Source organism: Thunnus maccoyii, chromosome 22, assembly GCF_910596095.1.
Source record: "Thunnus maccoyii chromosome 22, fThuMac1.1, whole genome shotgun sequence".
Classification (NCBI taxonomy): Eukaryota; Metazoa; Chordata; class Actinopteri; order Scombriformes; family Scombridae; genus Thunnus; species Thunnus maccoyii.
Window position 1 is genome coordinate 25415762 of NC_056554.1, and position 18084 is coordinate 25433845.

At 39.0% G+C, this 18084-nt stretch overlaps 1 protein-coding gene across 1 annotated transcript; it reads left to right on the forward strand.

The window, feature by feature from the left end:
- The first annotated feature begins 443 nt into the window (after positions 1-443).
- On the forward strand, positions 444-5409 carry LOC121889693 (low affinity immunoglobulin gamma Fc region receptor III-like). The gene is made up of 6 exons (XM_042401860.1): positions 444-614; positions 1131-1166; positions 3991-4254; positions 4333-4572; positions 4648-4824; positions 5028-5409. The coding sequence occupies exons 1-6, from the start codon at positions 518-520 to the stop codon at positions 5138-5140; spliced, it is 927 nt and encodes a 308-aa protein (XP_042257794.1). The 5' UTR covers positions 444-517; the 3' UTR covers positions 5141-5409.
- The last annotated feature ends 12675 nt before the right edge of the window (positions 5410-18084 follow it).

An 18084-nucleotide genomic window follows, 5' to 3' on the forward strand; every position in this document is an offset into this window, starting at 1 on the left:
CTGCATCATAACCACTGTAACATCCTCCCTGCTTGGACTAAATATGCTGTGTGACAAATTCAACCTCAGCATGATGCAGCAGCTTTACTGACCCCTGCAGGACAGTTTTTTTTATTACAGCAGCAAAGAACAGGAAGGAGAGAAAAACAAATCTCCCCAGGAGAGTTTATCCAAACTTCAACACAGATTTAACTGTTTAAATAAAGAATATCTTCATCACAGGCTGAGAATGTCTTAATATAAGTCTGTAAGATGCTAAAATAACATCAGTGTGTTCAAAAGGTCCAGGCTCACTCCCATGCAGTAGTCATTAACCACTTTCTATATTTAATGTTAAGTATTTAACCAACATGTGAGCTATAAACTAAGAGACTATCATCCAAACGATCCTCTACAATCAGACTGATCATCATCATCATCACACACCAACATTGTTCATTTCTGTGAACACTTGCAACCACTTTCCTGTCAACTGCAGACCAAACCACACAGCTGCTGCACTGACCTCATAGAGGAAATGCTGCTTTTCACTGCCCTGACAGAACAATTGAAAGTATTTGATGTCACATCAGCGAGAGGTACAATGAGACAAACATCTCTTCACTTGCTGCTCCGTGAGTACAATATGTCATGTTTAGCAAGTTTGCGTAAGATGTAACTAACATTGCTGACAGATAAAATTCATTATGTTCAAAAAAAACACTTATCACTTTAATCCAACCTTTAAAAGCAGGAAGTGAAATCACTGAGAGAAAACTGCATGTTAAACGGTTAACGTGTATTTTGATGTTTGATTTGATGTATTTTTACTGTTCTGTGTTTGTTCAGCATTTCCTTAAACTTGTCACTAAAATGAAAGTCTGGTATTTTCCCTCCTTAGGCCTTATTCTCATAACTGTAGCTGTTCTGACTGTGGGTCATGTTAACCCCTGTTTTAGAGATTTGTAAGCGCTGTACATGTGTTCTTAAACTTAATACAGTTGACAAACACATTAATATTGAGAAAATCACAATAAACTCATCTTTAGTTTGGAAGATACTGTATTTTGTGTAAACCCTTTGAAGTAAAGAGTTGTTCTGTGTGGTTGCAGTAAAACCTCAAACCTCAACTGAGTTTCATCTCTCTTTAGTGCTGAGCTCACTGCTGTGCTGCACAACAAACCAAGGTTAGTAAACTTCTTCTGTCACAGTCTGAAAGCCACTGACTCTGTTTGAGAGACCCTAAGAGGAAAGTTAGAGCTGAGGACAGAGAGTCTGACAGGAGAGATTTTAGAGTTCACACTGATGATGATATGAAGGCACAAAATCAGAACATTTACATCTGAAAGGTCTGCACAGTCTTAGTTTATTACAGTAAAAAAAGAGTTGAGAAAATTATTTTAAGGTTTTCCAGGAAATGTTTATTATAAAGAATGAAAGAGCAGAGACATCTTTAAGGTCTGTTCAGATGCTACTAAGCTACCTACAGATAGAGGTGTTCAGTATAAACACAAACAAATCGCTGGACTTCTTTTTGTCAGTTTTCTGTCCTCAAGTTTTTTCTTAACGTGTATATTAGGTGTTGCTTCAAACACATCACAGAGGACACAAACTGATGTGGGACTGGAGTCAGAAGAGGGTTGGAGGCTGGAGCTAATTGAAACCAGAAACAAGAGAGTGAGTTCCAGGAGGAGAGAAACTGGTGCCAAAGTTTCAATTCCATCCTGCATGCACTGTTGAGTATGACATTGTTGTGAATGGACAAGACAGCGGTGGCTATGGAAAGGAGGTGCAACAAGAAGGAGTGACTGATAGGGATGAGGGATGATACGGATGGTGTAGTTGAAGTGGCCTAGCAGCGAGAGTAGTTGGCGTTTTGTGCATGTGTCAGCCAGAAGGTAATTATGAATGAGTAAGGAAATCCAATGGATTTTCTCAGTAAGCAAAGATGCTGAAACTGATTCGAGGGTGATGCCAAGAAATTCCAGAAATGTACTGGGGCCTTCTGTCTTCTCTGGAGAGAAAGGAACACCGAGGTTGGTGAATGCGGACAGTGGTAAGACCATATGACAGAGGTAAAGATGACGGTGTAACAGTGAGAAAGTCATCAAGGAGATGGATGATGTATAGGAGTTTGTAGTTCATCAGGATTCAACAGAACGCCCTGGATATGGCATCAAAGATTTTTGGGCTACTCTTGCAGCCGAAGGTCAGACACATGGTGGTATATTATGTGCTCTTTCAGATGACACCAAAGACATGCCAGTTGTCTTTGGTGTCATCAAAGACAACTGGCATGGGGTGATGAGAAGGACCTTGAAAATGCTGGTAATGTCTGCCTTGGACAACCACGCTCCATGGCCTGCAAGGCGGATGAGGGAAGTGATGTGATCGATTGTGGTGTACTGCATAGAAAAATCTGGGCTGGAAATCAGGCTATTGATGCTTGGGACGGTGGAACCGTGGGGCAATCAGACGTCATTAATGAATCTCCTTTTCCAAGATTACTTGCTCATGGCTATGCTGATTGGACTAGTAATGAAAGATGGGAAAGGAAGGCTGGAAAATGTGCCAATAATGAATGCGTCTTTAACTTCTTTTTGTAAGAGTTTGTCGACTATGTTGGGGTCAGACAAGGGAGACTGTAAATTGTGGCATGTGTAAGTGGAATCTGGCATACCTGCGTATGTGTGAAACCTTAGCCGAAACCGTGTGGGGTGGTTGATAGCACTGCTGTGGGTCACTATTGTGGGTATGGTCTGTGCAGCTGCTGTGGCTGGTATCGAGTTGGAAACAGCTGAGGTGGCCAGTATTAGTATAAGGTGGCGGGTGACGACAGTAAAGGTAGGAGCGAGAGAGGAGGAAGGGATGCTGGGATGGAAGGATGTATGTGCAAGGGTAGTTAGTGACGCTTGAGAAAAAATAGATGGACAAGGCAGCTCTGGAGCAGAGAGAGTCTGCACTGAGGTAGAAGCAGCCTGGCCCTCAGAAAGGGCTGAAGTAGCTGAGGTAGCTGAAAAGGTGGTGCCTGTGCAGTGGAATGATGTGCCGTGACATTACGGGCATCGCCACGGGTGCGATGCTGAGAAATGAAGGAGCACAGGAAGCTCAATGGGAGAGACTGGTGTCCTGCAGTGAGTCTTATACAATTGAAAAAGTCTCACTTTATTGTCAGTGTGGTGGAAAGGGATGTTTGTCTGAATGAGGATGTGCTTCAAGCGAGCGACTGTCCACTTGGACATGTTTGGAGCCAAGAGGCAGTCAGTGTGCCTGGTGTGTCAGAGTGCTGCTCGTGGTGACTTCCCCTGTTGTGCGGGCTCTGGGATCTTGAGCAAGATGAAGATGGGTGCCAGGGATGGGCGACATCCCTCAGATGCCAAAGATGGCGAGGGCCCAATGATGCTGGCATCAACAGATGATGGATGCTGAGAGGCCCATGTGATGGAGACTGATCAGTGCAACTGAGGCTGCTGGAAAGATTGGATGCTGAGAGAGGACTCTGGGACATCAAACAAATCTGCATCTGATGCTTTTAGAAGTAACCCTGAATCCATGCTTTGGATAAGCTAGAATACTTGATATTGATGCCGGTGTGTCACTGTATGTTTGCAAACTGAGACAAAAGGGGAGAAAAACATATAAAGTGTGCCTAAATACTCTATTGTGGCAAAATGGGATGTGTACCAAGGTGTGGTCTTTGTTCCCGAACTTTGTTTATAAATCTATAAACTTCATAAAATGAACAAACACATGATTGGAGCCATTGGAATGGACAGGTTTTATTGCCTTTGACTGTTGGAGTGAGTTTGAAAAGAACTCTGCTTTTAACTGAAATAATAAGTTATCACAAGTGTGCCTACAGGAGACAGATGGACAGATGGACAGTTAAGACACAAGACACAAGTCGATTGCTTCAGTCTTTATACAAATATTAGGAAGCATATTTGGGTTTCAGTCTTTTGGTTCCTTCCAGATGTCATTAAGTGTTTTCTAAACCTTTTTCTCTCACAGCCTCTCTGACTGTGAGTCCCAGCAGCTCTCAGATGTTTGAAGGACAGTTTGTCTCTCTGAGCTGTGAGGAGGATGACAGCTCTGCTGGATGGACGCTGAGGAGGAACACAAGCAGAGAAACCAGTGTTGAGTGTGGAACTGACTGGGGAAAATCAGCTGGTTCCTTCTGTAACATCACTGACATCGTCCCAATGGACAGTGGAGTTTACTGGTGTGAGTCCAGAGAGGGAGCAACCAGTAGCAGCATCAAAATCACTGTCATTGGTAAGATCAGACTGTGGAGTTAGTATTGATGAAGCTGAGTGTAAATGATGAAATGCTGTAGTTTGTCTCTGTGTTGAGGTGGATCAGTGATCCTGCAGAGTCCTGTCCTCCCTGTGATGGAGGGAGACAATGTCACTCTGCACTGTAAAACAAAGACCTCCAACCTCCCAGCTGATTTCCATAAAGATGGCTCCCTCATCAGGACTGAGCCTACAGGTCACATGACCATCCACCATGTTTCCAAGTCTGATGAAGGCCTCTACAAGTGTAACATCAGCAGTCACGGAGAGTCTCCATCCAGCTGGATCACGGTCACAGGTGAGGAAATTACCTTTGATTTCACCACTTATTTCATCCACATGTTCACCTGACCAGGTATGATTCTCTCTGCAGGTAAACCAACGACCTCGCCCCCTGTCTCTGTAGCCACATCCCCTATAAATGTAGCTCTACCCCCTGCCTCAGCTCCCCTCCAGCTTGTGGTCAGACTGGTCTGCCACTTAGTGGTGTTCTGTCCGTACTTCATCTCCACTCTCCTCATGGTGTCTTTATATCGACACAGGTCCACAGGTAACACTCTGAATCATTCACTCACCTTACAGACACTCAACAACTATCAATCAATCAGTCGATCAATCAATCAATCAATCAATCAATCAATCAATCAATCAATCAATCAATCAATCAATCAGGTTCATTCTGGTTTGGATGATTGACAGTTGTCTCTAACAGCTGATAAATTATCTACATTTTTTGACCTGCTCTGACTACAGGAAATAACCTGCCTGTCTCCATGGTGATGACCACACCCACCCAGGCTGAGCAGGGATTCAATGATGACTATGATGATGTCATCACATCTGTCACCACAGAGCATCACTTCTGAACTGATCAGATGTGACTGATGAAACGTTCCAGTCAGAAATTTTATGCTTTTTTCTTCCAACAATAATAAACCAGTTTCTGTGTTTTTAATAATGTTAAATAATGAATCAAATCAAAGATGTCAATAAACAGAATGTTCATTTATATTCTGACTCACTTGCATTGAATCATTCCATATAAGTGCATCATCAAGATCTGTCTAGCAGGTGTCACCACTTCATCATCCTCCCATTGAAGCTTTAAGGTTTTCCGGTCAGTTGTGTGTAAACTGGGTTCATTAATGGAGGCTTCAGGACAATTACAGAAAGAATAACATTCTCTATGATATTTGGCACCGGGGGCTCCAGAGGCAGCAGTGAGCTGAAAAGTTAAATGATATTAAGGTAAAAATAGTGTTTTCTGTTCTCTCAGGATACAGCACTGATGGATATTAAAACTTATTTTGCTACTGAAGTCTTCATTAATGACCATTGTGAGTGTAAGGGACTCCCATCCTTCCTCTAGCTGTCAATCTTTTTTTTTTTTTTTTTTTTTTACAATTTTATCATTTGTTTGATTTGTCAGGATCAATAACAGATCCACATCCTGACATCACAACTATTAAAGGGTAATTTCACCGTTTTTTGTAACTTCATTACTTTATTGTCAATATTTTAACCGTTTCCTTGGTTTCTTGTAAAGAATAAAGTGTTCAGAGACTCAGTGATGAAAGCACTTTATAAATGCAGCCCATAAAATGATAAAAGACAGCCAGCAGGCGGCAGCACATAGCTTTGTACAACAACAGATGTGCTCTGTGTGTACATTAATTACTTTCACATAGAAATAATAATAATTAGTCAATTAAATAACAACAAAAATAGTGTTTAGTATGAAATATGTACACAATAACTAAATCTTTCATAAACATCCTGAAGACAATATGTACAATTCAACACAAATGTGCTTCTTACATCTTGTTTCACAAGCAACTACCTTTACATCTACATTTACAACTAAATACTACATTTATCTGTAATCCTGCAACACATTGGGGGGGGGGGGGGGGGGGGGGGCAATCAATAAAGTGCACAGTAAGGCTGTGTGAGTGTGTATATATATATATTGTTACGGACTAGTCAAGTCTAGGGGATTCAGTATTAAGAACCAATACTAGTCCTAAACTGGAGGTTGTAGAAAAGGAGAGAACGTGGGAGAATACAGAGGAAGACGGACTGGTTTCCAATGTTAGAGACAGACAGTCTGGAGGTGGGTTACCTTATCGGGTTTCCACGCCGACTAGCATTTCGAGTCCCTCTGACTTGGCCTCGCCAGCGTTGGGCGTTGCTCTTGTGAACCACGAGCTCCTTCTGGCGGTTCAGTTCAGTTTTTGGTGGTTGGGGGATGGGTCCCCGAAGAACAAAACTGGTTTTACTCAAGGGTGCGGGTGCAGGAAAGGTGTGAAGCTGTAAGGTCTCGAACGCTTCTAAAAAGGACGTCTCGCTGGGCTTTAACTCAACTCGTATCACTTTCAATGTTCGCACTTTCCCAGCTAAACCTCATCATGTTACTCCAGTGGCTGCGCGCGCACCTCACCGTGACGTCCTTTTATCAACCTGCAGCTTAACCACACCCCCTTGTTATCTTCTCAATGAAAACCAGCCCAGTTTAGGAAAGGGAAAGGAAGAAAGAGGAACTATAAACCCCGCCCCCTTTACTCCTAACAATATATACACATCAGGAAGATGGCCCCTAAAGATGAACTGCTAAGTGAATACCTCAGGCAGCAGAAACCCGATGATGCAGAGGAGGAGGAGGAGGTACCATCATGGAGGGACAAGCCCCTACACGGCATGTACCACCAACAGATAGAAGAAGTGGCTGATATCAAGAAACTGGATTCCAGTGAACACAGTGGGCTTGTGGGCTGGTTTGTGTTCAAAGTCACTCCCTGATTCATTCATTCACCACTCAGTACATAACATGCACTCAGTAGTTTATAGTTTGCAGTGAAACTGAGACTGAGACAGTCATTAATAACTGTTAAAATTGTCACATTAAAATCAACATTTGCATTTCAGTGTTGTCCAGCAGAGTTCAGCATACAACTTTTAGTTTTCTTTTTTTTGAGAGGCAGACGCATCATCAAGGCCAAAATAAAAAAAATTATACAATCAGAGCTTATGGGTGCTGAGACCATGCCCCTAGGAACAGTGAAATGACTCAAAGTCTAAAGGAGCCACATGATTAAATTATTTCATCTCATTCAAGCAATCAAAGAGCCAACTGAAAGTCTGCCAACATGGCCAGCGAAGGTCTCAGACACACTGGAGAAGGTCTCTAGCATGCTCTATGGGTTAACATTTGGACATTTTTAAGCTCCAGATGTGGAATCTGAACTAATTTCATGAGTCATCTGATGTCTGTCAGCTGTATGTTTTTATTTTCTGGCTGTTTTACGTGTTTTTACACATAATTTTATCATTAAGTATTATCAGTATAATACTGTTCAGGTCAAATTTGACTCATTTTCTATATTTGAGGGCAGTAAAAACACTTTTGTTTTCACTAAAACTTTATAACTATTCCTAAACCGAGACAGAATATACAAAAGTGGAAAAATTTCAACTGTTACACATCTTTGCACATTTAATACACAGTTAAATTTAACCTGTATGTATTCAAAAATGTTCTTCACTTTCATTAATAACATTAATTGTAATCATTTTGGCTGTTCTCATGTTTTCGGTAACAAAGGACAAGATTTAGTGTGATTGTGAATGTTTTTTCTCCATAGAAACATCTGTGTCAAACCTATTAACTCTCTGCTCTCTGCAAGCGTCATTATGGATGAATGAATACAGATGTGTGACTCAGAGGTTTGCTATAGAGACTAATAATGATACTGTACAGACTCAGAGTATGAACAGTTTGTCAGGCTGCGTTTCTACTGAGCTGCTTTCTGTTCATGTTCAGGAAACAACTTGAGCTTTGTATTTGACATGAGAGGAAAGACAAACAATAACATGATCCAAACAGAAAGAGAAACACACTGCAGTCACATCTGAAAAATCCCTGCAATTTCTTTATAAAATGACAGATGTCTGCTTTGCTTCTGCTTTCATTTACATCTAATCTGAATTTAAAGTGTGAGTCGTTATTGTTGTTTAGACATTCAAAGCACTTCAAGGTTCAGGAAAGATGTTCTTTAAATATTAAAAAGTCAACACTGTCGACCCGTCGTCTTATTCAGTATTTAACCCAAACCACCATTTTCCCTGAAACAACAGGACAAATGTGGCATTCCTGTGGTGTTGGAGTAACTGGAAGAATGAGTTTCTGACATTCACATGAACACCCCCTCAAGCTGGAACAACAAGTCGGAAAGTTGGAAGAAAGTTTGTATACGCAGAGACATGACGGACGAAAGTAAATGTTTGGTTGATGGCTAGAAACTTTTACTAATTCACATATTTCACATCAATTTTTTGCTCACATGTAATTTGTAATATGGTTTTAGGTTGTAACCGGTAGTTGCTGTCCATGTTAAGTTATGTATTGGCATTAACGCTGATAACAAGTCAGGTAAAGCAATATTTTAGTGGTTTTAGGGAATGTACAGATGGTGTACATCTGATGGTGGCGCTAGATGAACTCTGCACTGTGTGTTTTATTAAACCTGCACAGCTGACGAGTATCAACAGGTTCAACAGCTCAGCTTCAGGTAAACAACTAAACAGGAAGTCTGGTTATAAACATAAATGAATATATAACATGAATCCAGCTCATCTGCATTATGAACAAAGTCTTTATCAAAACAGGAAACATGTTAAAAAGTATAGATAATTAATAATGAAAAATTAAATGTCAACAAATACACATACAGGAGAAAAGAAATAAACCTGAGATACAAATACAAGAATCTGACAGAGTGAGAAGCTCAAACATCTGATACAAGACAAATAATCATCAATTTAATGTGAAAAGTGTTATTTTACTTTTATTTTATTTTGAAATAAAATGGATGTCATTATTAATCACAATCACTGCTTCTGATACAGTTATGTTTTCTAATGCTGAAGCTTGTAAAACAGAATAGAACATTTTGACCGGGGTGACCATCACATAGTGAACCTTAATGAATAACAGCTGATCAACATGTGTAAATACAGATGTTCAAATCATCACATTGCTTCAATCTATGCACAGAGAAATCATATCTGAGTTTAAAAACTCATGTTAGCATCAATTGTAATGTTTGTACTTTGTGGTTATTTAAACATGTCTATATTCAATCAGTGATTATGTTCAGGATAGTCTACACATTTATATGAGTAGTTTCCTTGTAGTGCAGTAAATATATTATATGTTACAAGTTCAGAATGAAGCTCTGGGTACAAACTGATGCAACACATTTATTCACAGGGGTTAACTGTGAATAAATGTGTTGTGCAAAACTGCAAAACATATTTAAAATAGTTGTCAGCATGTTATTCATATCATTGTGGTGTTAACTCAGCTTGCATCAGCTCTATTATCTCTGAACTGTGAACTTTAATAACTTTAGCCTCCAGTCCTGCTTTAGAGTTCTCAATGAACTTCACTTACTTCAAACATCCCATAAACAACACTACAAATACCTACATCTGCACCTGAACATTTCCTACACAATACAGAAACAATAGATCATACACACTGAAAACATCACATTATAACAGTGTTTACAGTATAAACTACTGTAGACAGTCTAACATTGGCTGGTAAACACAATAAAACCCACTTTCCAGTCTGCATCTCTACAGACTCACAGCAATAATCTCACTCTTACACACTCTGAACACAAATAACATTACTTACATGACACAGTGAAATGCTATTAAACAAAACTGAACAAACTACTGTGGTGGGTGAACAATACACATTTTGAATATAACAATATTGTTTTTAGAGCAGCAACAGTAAACAGTAAAGTCACTATAAGCTCAGTAACATCTCACTGGAAATAAACTGGTTTTTATCTCTTGCATTAGTAGAATAATTGCAACTCCTTACTGGCAGGCCTCCTCGCATGCACATTCAAACCTCGGCGCGTCTGTTCTTCAATCAGCCCAAAACAGCACACGTCACCTGTTGATATCCCTCCACTGGCTCCCAGTTGCTGCCTGCAACAAATTCAAAACCCTGACATTTGCTTACAAAACAGCATCTAAAACAGCTCCTGCCTACCTGAACTCCCTCATTCAGGTCTACAGTCCCTCCCGCCCACTATGCTCTGCCAATGAAAGGCGCCTGGTACCACAACAGGACCCTAAGTCACTCGCTAGACTCTTCCCCTCTGTAGTTCCTCGGTGGTGGAACGAATTACCAAACTCTGTTCGATCTGCAGAGTCTCTCTCAATCTTTAAGAAAGGACTAAAGACCCAGCTCTTTTACGAACACCTCTGCACTTGATGGACTGAAGGTAGAAAAAAAACAAAAAGAAAATCTGCTTCTATGAAATCTATGCACTCTATGCATTGCCTTGGTGCACTGCCTGTTGGCATCTAGTCCTGTCGGACTCAAACTTAAGCTTTATGGCACTTAATCGTTTTGTCTCCTGACTGGATCCCTGCTTGTGTTGTATCAGTCTCAGATGTACGTTGCTTTGGATAAAAGCGTCTGCTAAATGAAAAATGTAAATTTAAATGTGTAAATGTAGCTCTAATTATGAAGGGATCCTCTAATGCTCAGTATGAACAGGAGGAATGATTACAGCAAGAAAAACATGTTTACTGATGAAAGAACTGATCTTCCAGTTCAGAACATGTTGCTGCTGTAAAAGCTTCAGGACACAAAGATTCAGGAGTTCAGAGATCTGAGACCTTTCACACCTGCTAGGAGACAGCTGCTCTATACTGAACATGTTAGTCAGGACGTTGTCTTCATTGTCGATGAATCACAAAACCAACAATAACAGCAACAACAAGCACAGCAGCAACAGGCAGACCAACTATCAGTCCAAGATTTCGTTCCTCCTTCTTTCCTTCATCCTTGTCTCCTTCAGTCCAGGTGTTTCCAGCTGTGTGACCTGCAGAGCAGAAACAGGTGTGAGGTATCAGCTGTCAGGTAGGTGATGACTCACCTATACAAACTCTTCAAACTCACCTGAGTCAGTAACTGTCAGATTGATGGTGTTGATGAGCTCAAGTCCTTTGCTGTTCACAGAAACACGACACTCGTATGTTCCAGTGTCGTTGATGGTGACGTTCTTGAGAATCACAGAAACGTGTCCGTCCTTCATCTCTGGATCTCTCAGCTGCACTTGATCACGAAAAGATGGATGCTGGTAGTGGTCATATAGTCGGTTCTCTCTGAAGAAGAAGACGTAATCATCTGTCTCCGGGTTTAGGTCAGGTCTGCTCCACTCCAACAGTGTGATGGTTGCATCTTTGGGACTCTGACACTGAAGAGTGACATCATCTCCAGGCTTGACTGTTATCTCTGAAAGATTCCAACAAAAACAGAAAATTCACAGAAAAGCAGGAAATAAAGTGATACAGTGATACAGTTAGTGATACAACAGAGAGTTGACAGAGAGTACATATGTGTGTGTGTGTGTGTGTGTGTGTTAAGAAAATCTTTACTTAATAGGATAATTTTCACATAATAATGATGTCATATTAATAATTGAGATGATTTCGGTTGGTTTCAATGAATTTGGTGAAATATAGCGTTTGGGGAGAACATCATTTATTACATGATTAATTATTACATGTTTAATGTAACATAATACATGTTGTTCCTTCATATGAAAGTCTGTCATGTTTCTGCTGATGCAATAAAAGGAAAAAAAGAGAAAATGTGTCACAACTCTTTGTCCTGACAGTTATAAACAAACAACACAATTAGATAATAAATCATTATAAGATATAAAAACTATAAAAAATAATTAATGAGTTCATATCTGAGTAGATTTGAACCATATTTTCAGTTTGATTTTAAAATGCTGGATGCAGCACAGGGAGAGGTTTCCAAATATCTGCTGCTCTCTAAAACAGTCGAGTTTAACAAAGTGGCTTAAAGGAGGAAAAGCTGCTCCAAGAATCTGAGACACAAGTACCATCTAAAACTAATCAATAACTGATATCTATCAATGATATGATGGAGAGATGGGGTTGGGAGCAACTTGTAACACAACGGCTAGAGTTTAATATAAAACATGAACAAACACTGCTATTAATATATACAGTATGTACATGTATATACTTATATTTTTAATTAAGTTACTATCGACAATAAATTGACAAATCATTACTGTTTATATTTTTTCAGAATGATCACCATGACAACCACTGTTTGACATCACCGACAACACCTATTTTTATTCATATCCAGCAATAACACAATAACAGTGGATGTAATTATCTGTGTTCATGATGTCACCTGCACAGCTGCTCACACTGTTAAAGACAATCAACTGATATTTATTCTGAGCTTTAAAAGTTAATTGTAAATGACTAATTTAACCTCTTTGCAACCCTCCCCCTGCATGTTTATATTACACACATACTGTTGGGGTCAATTTGACCTGGCAATGGTGCAGAGGTTGACTCACAGCGCTGCATAGAGGCTCCCAAATGCTCTCGACCAATTAATGGATATTTGGCATTATTTTTGGCGTTAAAAAATATATTTTTGGCCAAGACACTTTATTACTCAATCAACACTTGCATAAAATAACATCAATAAAGGAGCTTCCTGCCTCTCATTCCACATAGCTCATCAATCATTTATAGACATTACAGACTCAAAGTCAACAACTGTGAGAGAAACCTCAGCCTCAAATTTCCTACACTATCTGTGACCATGAAGTTACACATGCTCATATACTAAACTAACTAAATAAACTAAAAGTTTGTAACTTCAATGTCAGTGTCTTCTGCTTTGAATCTGTCCCAGCCATAGACAGCACCACAGGCTTTTAAATTATTCCCAAACATCATTTCACAGGATCTGTCACATTAGATCAGCAACTCAATATCACATTTTGAAGTTTTATCACTACTGAATACTTTAACATTGTTAAATATCACTGAATTTATTGCACTGAAATGTTTGACTTTAAAAACCATCTTTATGAATTTCAATTTGTGAAACTCTGAATATTCATTTTATTCAAATGAATTAAAACTAGTTGCTCAACTATGCTCAGTGACATTTAGATTAAATTCAGATCTGAACAGAAGGATGGATGGTACGTGAATTCTCTATCTGAATTTGAGAACCCTAAAATAAATAAATACTGGAAATTTTTGGAATTGCACAACTTGAAAGTGACTGTTCAGAATTTCACAAAATGAAAATTCAGAAAAATGGTTTTCAAAGTCAAATATTTCAGTGAAATAAATTCTGCGATATTTAAATTTCAACATCAAGTATTCAGTAGTGATTGATTTAAGTGATTTAAAGTGATTAAATTATTATTATTATATGGAAATTATATAATATATATAATTATATTTTATATTTCCTTTCACGCACAACATTATCCTCACTCACACACACAATTTTCTTTCTTTTTCAGGTTTCCTGTTGTAAACATTGTTAAAAATAAATGTTAAAAAATGTTAATAAATTGTAAAATGTAGTTTTAAACATTTTAATAATAATGCTTATGACTCATTTAGTGTGAATTGAATTACAATTTCAAAAAGATGTTTTTTTATTAATAAACACGACAGATAATACGTCAAAAATAATGAAAAAATCTAAATAAAATAAGAATCAAAAAAACAATTGTGTTGAATGTCTAGTTTTTGCCAAAGTACAAAAAAAGTTTGAAAATTATTATAAATTATTTTTTAATGAAAAACAAGTGACTTATCATAAGTAAACCATGATCGGTGAGGGGTGAAACACTTGATTACAGTAAATATTGATTACATTGATATTAATAGAGCTAAAGTTAATGTTTGTGGAGAAAATTATGTTTTTAACTATTTTCAGATGGTTAAATATGCATCAGGTCATTTTGACTCAGGTACATTATTACTGTTATTACAGCTGAACATAACAGGAGAGTTAAAAAAGTTGTTTTCTCTGTTTATAAGAAATTCTGAGCAGAATACACTCAGTATTTTGGTGAAAACAGCTCAGCTGTGTCAAACAAACTCACTATTAACTTTGAACTTGTAAAAAATGAGGCTGGCAGTTGTGTTGTGGGGTTTAAGCTGCTCAGCAGCCAGTATATGTCCCTGAGTGAAGGGCTTCTCCTGCTGGAACACTTTCAGTTTTGCCTGTTATACGAGGGAGATCTCCATTTTCTTTTATTGCTCATCCGAAGTGGAATTAAGGTCATTGGGTTGCAGTACAAACCCTAAATACTACATAAATACAGTTTTGAACAGTTCAGTCCATCAAACATTAAATATCAGTTCACTTGATGATTTTTGTTTGTAAAGAAATGTGACTTTTAAAATTCACACAAGCGACATGTTTAATGCAAAAACCGGAAAATGGAACCGACTCCCAGTACCACTGGCAGGGTTTCATTTCTTAATTTTCCACACACACACACACACACACACACACACACACACACACACACACACACACACACACACAGCTCACCTTCCAATGCAGAAGTCAGAGAAAAGATGAGAAAAGACACAAATGACGTTACTATTGAAGAATCCATGATCGCAGAGTTTCGGTTCCTTCCTGGTGGGACACAGTTGGTCGCTCTATCCACACCCAGACAGACAGCAGGGATTGGCTCCTAATGTCACATGACTGTTGACGTTGTACTTTCTACGAACCACGGATACGTTGAATGTCTGTTTCAGTGTTGACCATTCTCCTTTGAATAATGATGTTTCATGGTATGACAACGTTGTGGTTAAGGTGTGGTTAGGTTTGGGCACAAAGACCACTTGGTTAGGGTTAGGGAAAGATCATGGTTTGGGTTAAAATAAAATAAAAAAATAAAAACGGCTGCAAATGTCCCAACGTCTCACTAAAAACACCTGTTTTTGTCAATTGAAACAGGAAGAAGAAACAGGTGCTGGTTTCGAGGTGGTTTTACGCTCTGCTGATTTCCAACTTTCAACTTTCTGCCAAGAAACTTCCTATCCATCCACCAACCCCTCCTCCTCCTAATAATAAGAAAGTCAGCTCATATAGATCTCATGTGAACTATGTCACATTATAAATGTTGATATGGTACATTTTGTAGAAATGTTAATATGCTACGTAATACACATGTTGAAACGTAGATATTCAAAGTTTATGTGGTTTGCAGAGACGTACAATACCAACGTTTTATTCTGGCAACCAGGCTGGACTATACCTGCATTTAAATGAGACATATCACGCTCTTTGTGATTATTGATATAATGTTGGATGTTAAACATGGTCAAAGGTTCCAAACTTGCAGAAATGCTCCCTGGAAGTCAAAGTCCAAGACTTCAGCCTGCTCTGACTGCTTCATTTGCAGCTGTTACCTCTACTTCCATCATGCTGACATCACATCATTAAATCAGATAAGTAAGGAGTTTTAAACTGTTAATAAAAGATATTCCAGTAGAGCTGCAATATGCAGATTATGTCCTCTTTGAATTCTGACTACATATATAAAATATTTTGTCCACTTCATTAACATACATGAGGGGGAAAATATTAGGAACACTTTTCAGTATAATACACTCCAGTACACCACCACCCACTACCACCTCAATAATAAATGTAAAGCAAAATTATCACCTTTCTGACAATGTCAACAAAAAACATGAACTGAAAACATATGAGGGACTGTTGATTATTTATGAGGTTGCAAAACAAGATTTTAAGCTCTGGGGAGGGACTTAAGTTTTTTATTTTGACATACAACTTTAAATGGTTGTATGTTGTATTTATTTTAAATACGTGTTTTACCGCTGTATGCTGACAGGACTCATTAAACTTGCTATCTCCCACCCTTCAAACCTGCCTACCCAGTTTGTGTTGGAATGTGAAGGGTTAAATGAAAGAAGCCCCTTTTGTCAGCCTATCAGAATTTTGCGCCTCCACAGTTGCTGGGAAGAAAATGTTGCTTTCAGCTCTGTGATTGGTCGTCCAGAGGGCCGAGTAATTTCAAATAACAGTAAAATTATAATTATAACCATATCAGTCTCTTCAAGATTAACTTTTAATGAGGAAACCAGCAAAGGAAGACCTTCAGCAGAGCTAATTTGGTGCAGAAAACTAAGGCTTTCTTCAACTCCAGGATTTCGTTTTAGTGACTTTCGTTAATGCGACGATCAAGGGTAAAGCTTGTGTGATGATGCCATTATTTGTGAGGAGGATTTGCATTATGTATAAGAAATTTTCCCCCAGTAGCACAGGGAGGCTCAAGGACAAATATTTGTAGCTCCGGGGGATAAAGTTAAATTGCCGATAAATAACAGTCTCTAAGCTTCACAAAAGTAGAATTTATTTTGCATTAGATTACGCGGGTGTTCCTAATAAAGTGCTGAGTGAAGGTTTGTATAATATTCTACGTAATTTATTTTATGTAATCCAGAACAAAGTGCAGTGATGTTGTAAATTGAAACTGTTACTCACATCTGGATTTATAGCTATGTGCTCTGTATCGGTATTGGCTTTTGTTGCTAGGCAACAGCTAAACTAAACTGAACAGCAAGGAGCATGAGCCTGAGCCTGAAGTTATTTCACAACTCCAGATTCACACAAATATCAATCAGTTTATGTATTTTATTTTAGCTTTAAGCTTTTAAAGCCTCACTTTGTTTGCCTGTAGTTCATCACTTTAGAACTACAAACACCTGCGTCTAAGGTGTGCGGTTATATTGTCCGGTTATGCGGAAATAACGGAATTCACACCAGAAAATGATCGCTATCAGGATATAACATTGGATAAATCCACTGCCCGCACTTGATGACTGATTAATTTCATATATAGAGTTACTCACCCGCTCATAGTCCATTAATGAGGAAAAATCAGCTCCCTGCAGAGTTTTGGAGAAACATCCGGTCTTCCTGGTTGACCGAGGAGCAGCTGAGTTTCCCCCCGACACCCTGCCTCCTGTCCGGATGCATCTCTCCGTGTTTGTCGGCATTAACACCCGAAGTCTCCATCTTACAAACTCCACCGAAAATATAACTCCGACAGAGGAGAAAATACAGAATATGTCCGCAAACTCGTAGTGGTTCCCCCTCTGTGGAGGACTGACTGTCTGAGACCGGGGTTACAGTCACACCTTCACCCCAGAATAGGCTCTCTGCACTGGCTTGACGTGTGAGAGGTACGTGGTGAGTCTCTCACACAAACCCGGTCCATCATCCTCCTCCGGCTCTCCATCCAATCAGCACTCAGACACATTAGGGGACTTCTTGACTGACTAATCAGAATCATGATGTAACGTCACGTGTCTTTAAAATGTGATGTTACGTGTGAGAAAAAGCTTAAGGTACTAATATCCTTTACAAAGGTACTAATACAGCAATGTAAAAATATGTCCTGCATGAAAAATCTACCACAGTAAAAGTACATAAGTATTATGAGCTTGATGTAGTTAAAGTATTGCAGTAAAAGTAGTGGTTTGGTCCCTCTGACTGATATATTATTATATATGACATCATTAGATTATTAATAGTGAAGCATCAGTGTTAGAGCAGCATGTTACTGTTGTAGCTGCTGGAGGTGGAGCTAGTTTACACTACTTTATATACAGTTAGCTAGTTTAGTCCAGTGGTTCCCAACCTAGGGGTCGGGCCCTTTGGTCCTCGATGATAAAGATGCTGAGCTCATCAGGCCCCTGGACACAGACATGTAAAAGTACATACGATCAACTGAAAGATCAATAACGGTTGTGTCATTGGTTGTTCTCTCTCCAGTTCTGCTGCTGGCTAAAAAGCTGCAGCTGAACTTCAGTATTTAGTCAACAGCGAAGAAAAAAGCACAAAAACTTGTTCAAAAAGACTTATTGT